General features: G+C 38.5%; 1 protein-coding gene across 3 annotated transcripts in view; it reads right to left on the bottom strand.

Annotated features, from left to right (window-relative positions):
- p4ha3 (prolyl 4-hydroxylase, alpha polypeptide III) overlaps positions 1-5640 on the bottom strand; it is a 16991-nt gene extending 11351 nt beyond the window's left edge. Inside the window, exons 1-3 of one of the 3 annotated variants that reach the window (XM_015041130.1) lie at positions 5335-5640; positions 3795-3949; positions 3471-3694 (exon numbers count right to left, since the gene is read on the bottom strand). In XM_015041130.1, coding sequence (XP_014896616.1) covers positions 3471-3694; positions 3795-3949; positions 5335-5522 — 567 coding nt within the window. In that variant the 5' untranslated portion in view covers positions 5523-5640. The remainder of the gene's footprint in view (positions 1-3470; positions 3695-3794; positions 3950-5334) is intronic. The other 2 variants (XM_015041129.1, XM_015041128.1) reach the window with 2 other exon arrangements.
- Positions 5641-7801: the final 2161 nt, after the last annotated feature.

Here is a 7801-nt window from a genome sequence, read left to right as displayed (position 1 = left end):
ATATATATATATATATATATATATATATATATATATATATATATATATATATGATTTTTATAACAACCAAAGGAAACATAGTTACTTGACTGTGGTATACGATGCCAATATAGATATTCACGCCTCTTTAAACAAAGCAGTGAATGTGTTTCTGGTCTCTTTGTGATTTCCGGATCATCTACGGCACAGCTGAGGAGAAATCTGCAACAACAAATATCTAACTGCGGCTCCAGGGAGAAGATCAACTAAATCTGGTCTAGGGCCAGATGTGAAGCCATCTATGGCGCAATCAAGATGTAATTATATAGCCTTTTGCATATTTATCAGGATGCAGCTAAACATGCATCAAAATCAGTTCTAGGACTGACTTATTGTTGTGGGGCCTCACGTAGGCACACTTAAGTTGAAATAAATTGCTCCCTGTAATAAATCATCTTGTCAACAATTCCCTTACGACGCCTCTTCAATGTGTGTAAAGATAACGAGTTTGAGCATCTGAACCATTACAAGGCACGTGAAACTCCCATCAGAGACTCAGGCTGGGATCTGGTGAAACCTAGAGCTGAGGACATTACATGCTATACTTTAGGAACCAATACATTTTTATGAGAAAAGAACTGCTAAAGCAGTTATTGCCCACTCTCTTTTTTTTCTCTCTCTCAGTTAAATTTCTACATGTATATTCAATACAACCCACCTGTTTCCAAAGAGCCATTTAAAAAGCGCATTTAAGAAGGTTCTCTGTGTCCATTGCTCATCAGCATGAGATAATGTCTTTTCCATAGCAGAGTGTCTTTCCCACACAGTGCCCTACCCTTTCATAACACTGCAGTTATAGTAAAAATAAAGTAGCATGGAAACACCTTTCTCTCTTTTCTCATCCCAGAACAGCTGGGGGATTTGCTCTCTCATAACAGAGATGATTAAGTGAGTTGTTGGAAGAATCCCAGTTCTGAGTGTCTGAACCCCAACACACATGACTGACAGGCCTGGAATAGAGGCGCTGCAGACCTTAAGAAAAGGAAATTATTCATGCAAAGGGACATTTATTGAGTAAATTTATTTTTATTCTCTTTTTATTAAAAGATCTAGTCTTTCTATTTGAGTCTCGAGAGAATTTAACAAAGCTGTGCATCCAGCAAATGACAGACAACCACCAGAGATTTGTTTCCTAAGCTCAAAAAATTATATGTTGCAATTTCTTTTGTCATCATTAACTGCAGATTTAAGTTGCAGTAAATTTAAGTTGCAGAATCAAATTTTTTAGAAAAATCTGCTTTTTCCCATATTTATTAAAACTGTCACCATGTGTGGTCTGAGACAGATAATCTGAAAAATAAATAAATAAGTAAATAAAAATAAAAACTGAGCTCCTTCATCTACTACCAGTGTGTCTATTACAGTCTGAAAACTGCACTGCTCCTGGTCAAAAACAGCCAATCAGAGTCAGGAGGAGGGTCTCAGCGCTGTCAGTCAACCTAATGTATGCTGCTCAATGTGCTAAAGATAGAAAACAACTTACCGTTTCAGGAAAACATTTAATCCATCTTCGTTGGTAACTATGCTAAATTAGCAAACGTTGTGGTGAACACTGGCTTGGTTCAGCTAGCTATAGCTATTTGCTAGCTGTTTAGAAATAGCAAATGGAAGGGGTAAGCATGGGAGTGATTGACAGCGCTAAAACCCTCCTCCTCCTGGCTGTGATTGGTTGCTTCTGACTGGTGTATTTCTGCAGTTGACACGTGGAGCACTGGGAGAAGACAGAGGAGCTCAGTTTTTTCACACATTCTCTGTCTTAAATTATACTGTTGTGACATATAGTGCAGCTTTAACAGTGGTAACATGACAGTTTTTTTTGTTTTGTTTGTTTTTTAATATTTTCCTTCTCTCCTCAGGCAGCTTGTTGTTCTGTTATTTCATATTCTGTCTTTGGCCTGATGTTCATATTAGCCGTTGGCCCACTTCTGCGAAGCCCACAGTGAAGTTATAGAAAACATGTGCGAGGTCTTTGTCTTGCTAAAACCCTGAAAGTTTTGTTCCATTGTGTCACAGCCTCACCTACTGGGATTCTATGTAAACGTACATGTATAGCATAATTTAAAGACGGACACAAAATGCACGAGTTTCATAGCACATAAAAATCTGAAAGGTGCAGTGTGCATTAAGATAGATCTGATCTCAAGACTTTGTAGTAGCACCTTTCGTTGCAGGAACTCTCTACCACATTTGTCCAGACATTTCCATTCTTTGCAAATTATCTCAAGCTCACAAAGTGAGTGGAAAGAGTTTATAGATATACTCTTCAGGTCTGGACTTTGACTGAGACCTTCAAACACATGAACATGTTTGAACCCAAACCATTCCATTCCAGTTCTGGCTGTTTCTTTAGGGGAATTGTCTTTCAGTATGGTGAACCTGTGTCCTGGTCTCTTTTGCCACCATGTATTTAACTCCAGTCATCTTCCAGTCAACTTTGAATTGCTTCAATGTCCCAGCTGAAGAAAAGCATCTCCAGAACATGATGCTGCCACCGCCAGTTTTGGTTTGTGAAGGAATGCCTGGGAATGACTGTGGGAAGTAAAGTATGTATCTTTTTGTTAATTAACTTTTTTATATCTGTTAAAACTATCATGATGTAGTGACAGTAAAAGGCAGATAATCTGTGAAAAGTTCAATTTCCTCCAACTTCTCCTCGAGCTGTTATTGTCATCTGAAGAAATGCACCGCTTTCAATCAAAAACAACCAATCAGAAGAGCCAGAAGGAGGGCCTCAGCGCTGCAAATCATGGCAGTGTACTCGCTCTTAAATGTGCTATTGATGAAGAAACAACTTACTGTTAGAGGAAAACCATTTATTCGCCATTATCGGTGGCTCTGCTAGCTAGCCTGAGCATTCACAAGAGGCTATGCAAGCTCCAGCGTAGCAGAGAGCAAAGGTGGGTTGAGCAGTGCAACATGGAGGGTGATTGACAGTACTAAGCCACGCCTCCTGGCTCTGATTGGTTGTTTTTAATTAACACTGGGAGAAGGTAAAGGAGCTCAATTGTTTCACATTATCAGTGTCATTCCATTCGGTCACAACATGGTGACAGTTTTTAAAAAAAAACAACATTTTATTAAACGTTAACTATGCAGCTTTGACACTGCTTTAAGTTCCCCCACAACTTTATACGAAACACATTAAAGTTTGTGGTAGTGATGTGAAAAAATGTGGAAAACCTCAGGGGGTGTGAATACTTTTGCATGTGCTGTAGTTACCGTCTATCTCAGTTTTTAACACTTTTTATTTCTTCAAAATTTCACTTTTTCCTCCTGGGCTGTGAAGAGTTTGACGGGTAAAGTTTTGATTGACGGGACTAAACCACAAGTTTGCACCTGAACAAAGCGATCTCACTGATTCACTACAGAGCTGATATTAACAGGATATGATCTAATGGAGAAAGAATCAGTTTCTCTGTGCGATGGATCACCTTCCCAACCAGGAAGCAGTCGTCACCAGACAGCGAGACGGACACAGCAGGCGAGCAGACGTCAACCACACCTCCACCGCTGGCCCTCTGGAAGCGGCCCTCTACCAGACTTGAAACTTGGAGGGAGTACACATCCTGGAGCCTCATCAGCCCCTTTGCAGCCCCCCGGAGGTCTTCCACTTTGGGCAAGTGAGCCTCCTCTTCCTTGTATCTGGACCTGAGGTCTGAACAGAGCGATATTGAAGGCTGAAGTTTGCTTGTGACGGCTAAAAAGCGGAAGAAGTTCAGGTATCATTAGGCAGGAGGGAGAGAGATAGAGCTCACTTTGAACGTTTTCTTGAGCTTCATTGCTGTAGACGACGTTCAGCCACTCCGAATGCAGCCGCTTGACGAGCGTGAAGGCCACCAGTGGGTTGGCTGTTGCAGCTGCAGGGCCTTTGTAGAGCTCTGAGTGGAGGTCAGACACTCTGGCATGAAACCTGTGCAAAAGATGAGATCGTGGGTCACAGAAAGGTGAACACATATGGTCCTCATTAGACTGGAAAGACTAGAAATGAAAGATATACTGAACCTGGGTAACACCTGACACCTTCCACAAACACTTCTTACTCTCTAAACCCATTTGATGTCACAATGCAGCTGTAAGCGTCGATGTATCTTGTTAGCATTTTATATAACAGACCAAAAGAATATTACATGATTCTAAAATTGGTTTTATTAAAAAAAAAAAAAAAGATTTTTGAAAGTGTGGCTTGGATTTGTAGTCACCATACCTGACTCCATCACCACTCAGGTGGTCTGGTTCTGGTCTACTTTGAATCCCCACATAGAGAAGCAGCATTCAGCTTCTATGCACTACAAATCTGGAACAAACTTCCAGAAAACTGCAAAGATGCTGAAACACTGAGTTCCTTTAAGTCAAGGCTAAAACCCCACCTGTTTACAGATGCCTTTGATAACTAGTAACTGGAACACTGATCAATATATTTTATGAATATTTGCTTGAATATTTGACAAAGGATATATTGCTTGTTTCATAATTCATTGCTGTGAAATGTTTTCTACGGTGGGAAGCTTTTTGAACAGCCTTGTTTCTGAAATGTGCTAAACACATAAACGTGACTTGACTTTGGATCATTGGCTGGTTCTGGACAGAGAGAGAGGAAAATGTGTGCAGCTATTTTAATACTGGAGAAAACACATGAAGAACACATAAAGTGTAGTTTGTTTGTTTGTTTCCTTTCTCGAGGCCCTTGCATAGTTCTGCGTCAAAGCATGACAATAATGACTTTAATTATGTCACACTTTACAACAAAGCCACTTCTTTTTAGTGGCTAAAAAGAAGAGAAAAACCACAGGACACATAAATGAAACAGTTTTTTAAAAAAAGAAACAAAAGTAGAAATAGAAGTAGTTAAGCCAAGAAATCATTACTGATATAAATTTGTTATAAAAGTATTACTGATTGCACTTTAAAAATTAGGTAACTTTATGTTATTAAAGGTAAAGTTTAAACAGTAATGATTTCTTGGTTAATGTCAAGTTGTCATAACAAAGACATTTTGAATAATGTCAACTTTGTATTAAAAGTGTCAGAATTTACCGAATGTCGCTTTATGACAACAGTCATAAGTATTCATGAAGGCTTATTTATGTTCATGACATGTGTTATGTCATGTTTATGACAATGTCATGTCAGTCTTATTCCCCCCCTTCAAATAAAGTGTTACCTAATTCATAAACCAAAAGGGTGGAGGCGGCTGCGACAGAGAAATAAACAGATTTCTCCTTTTCTATCCTGATGAAAAGTCCTCGACACTGAGTGTGTGTACCCAACCGCAGCTCCGGTTTCGCCATCACTCACCGCTTGATGTCCTCCAGTCTCTGCTGCTCGCTGTCGATATACATTCTCAGATAATCAATCAGTTTCCTCTCAACGTCAATGGCTTGCCTCACGTTTTGGAGCGACGTATACATTTCTCCTTCGGCCTGGAAAGCGAGAGCAGCGACGAGGAAGCAGCAGAGACAGAAAGCAGCCGGAGGAGCCTCCATCCCCTCGAAAAGTGAACTCTGCCGTTATCATGGGATGAGCTGAGCTTCTCACGGCTCCTCATCTGATGACTCGGTTCTGATCTGGGATCGGCTTCTCCCCTCTCTCTGTGAGGAACTTCACCGGAATTAACTTCCAATAGGAGCCCTATTGAAAGTTGTGTTGGGGCAACAATATTTTAAACTCTTTAATTTATTAACCGAGGTTTTAAGCACAATTGTAAAACAAACAAAAAAAACAAAAAATAAAAAACAAAAAAACAAAACAAAACAAAACAAAAAAATCTTCCAAAAGTAAGAGCGCCTTTAACCAGTTTTTTTTTCTCTACAGCGACGTCTGCTGGTCAAACTGTGCCAGTACTACTAAATTTACTAGCATCTGGCAACACCAGGTACTCTGTTACTGATCTGTGGAGGACAACAAATAATCAATACAGCCAGACAGTACAGCAAATACCCACAGTTAGCAGACTATATAGTTGATGTCGTAAAAAAACCCCCACAGAGATCAATTAAAATATGGATTTATTATGCCTTTTCTGTGCAAACACTTTAATAAATAAATTAAACCTCTGACTCATGTAGTGCAGCCGGCACATCACACCTGTTCACCCAGCAAGACAAGTAAATCAAGTTTACTTTAAATTTATTTTTCATTTATTGCCACTTTCTATTTTTATATGTACTGTACAACAATAACACAAAAACATAATATTTCAACAAAGATAACAGACAAAGGAACACTACTCAAGTTTCATATCAAAACAGCGTAGCGGACTATAAGAAATATTGAACTGGGACTCATAGAAAAGTAAGAGGAAAGAACAATATTGATCAAACAGGAACAGAATCCAAGAAGGAACAGAATAAAAGAATGAATAAAGGAATAAATGAAGTAAACTAATGCAAAGGAATGAACGGACATGGTGAGATCAAGCAAAGTAAAGTAATTAAGTGAGGAAATGATCAAAACGGAAAAATAAATGAAATTAAAACACCCACAGATCACAACATATTTACTCAATAAACATATATTGCTTTGTCTTTGACCTATAAAAATGAACGTTGAATTCTTGTCTGTGTGACACAATGTTGAAAGTTAAAATATAATATAGACTTTAAAATATATATATTTTAGCCTGAAATTTTTATTTGGTTTTCTCTAACTGATTTACACAGCTGACAAACAGCTCTGCACCTTCAGCTGTTCAGTTGACCGGCGAAAGGGTGAGAGGATGAACAGTTGTCATGGAGCAATGTAAGCACAGATACGCCTCCGTTGGGTTTATGTTTAACAGACTGCCAAAGTTTCTTATCTTTTTCTGCAGAAACTGTCCGCATGTTTGCATAGGTCAAAGTATGGTTACGGTCAAAGTTTCTGGCTGCAGGGAAGCGAGAGTTTGATCTCTTTTTAATTATTTCTTAGTCCCAATTTAGATTCATTCATTGGTGTTGCAGGGCATTTTATTTGTTGTTGTTAAGATTTAAAATAAAAAATTATGTTTCAGCCAGTTAGCAAAAATGTTTTCTAAATCTGATTGGCCCAGAATGCCATGTAGGTCCAAAGACATGATGGCAGTTAGCACTAGCTTGCGTTGAAAGTTAAAAATATCGGACAATCCATCAAAAACACAGAAAAAATGTGTCTTTTGAGTACTGAAATGAATCTCTGAGATTTCTCAATAATCTTCATCCTGCATGTCTGTGTCTCTCCTCCAAACCTGGCTAATTCACAGGCTGAGTTACCTCCCCAACATGTCACCGAGTTCTACAGAGACTTACTGCAGTTCTATGGTTTTGCACATCGCTTTTATTTTCCTTTGTTTCCTTTATCATCAATCAACTTAAGAGTCACAAAAACTCCATGGAGTAAACATGACAAGTTTGCTTCGTATTAAATGTTAGGAATAGCTCACACAAGTGCGAAATTGGCAAAAGCTGGTTAAAAACTGTTCAGAAAAGTTCATTGGCTTGCATTCTGTTGTATAATATTTTCTATAATGGTTGTGCTTCATTGCTTTCATTATTTCACTATCAAATAAACAATGATTATTACATACAACCCACAGAAGTCTAAGTGCAGTCAAGAATGTGGCCCTTGTGAAACAAAAACCTCTGGGAGTCACATGAAATCAGATATAATTAACAATAGCATTTCATGTTTTTATTGCCGTTTGATTGTTGTTTTAAAACAGACTTGGTTAACAGCAGTCTAACTTTAAGATCTGAACATTGTACAGTACTAAAACAATTTATTTTCAAACTGTCAGTTTATATTTGAG

The sequence above is a fragment of the Poecilia latipinna genome, unplaced genomic scaffold (genome assembly GCF_001443285.1).
Source record: "Poecilia latipinna isolate Pla-1442-1.1 unplaced genomic scaffold, P_latipinna-1.0 Scaffold539, whole genome shotgun sequence".
NCBI lineage: Eukaryota > Metazoa > Chordata > Actinopteri > Cyprinodontiformes > Poeciliidae > Poecilia > Poecilia latipinna.
Note: the sequence above shows the minus strand (reverse complement) of the source record. Positions and strands in the feature narration are given on the sequence as shown.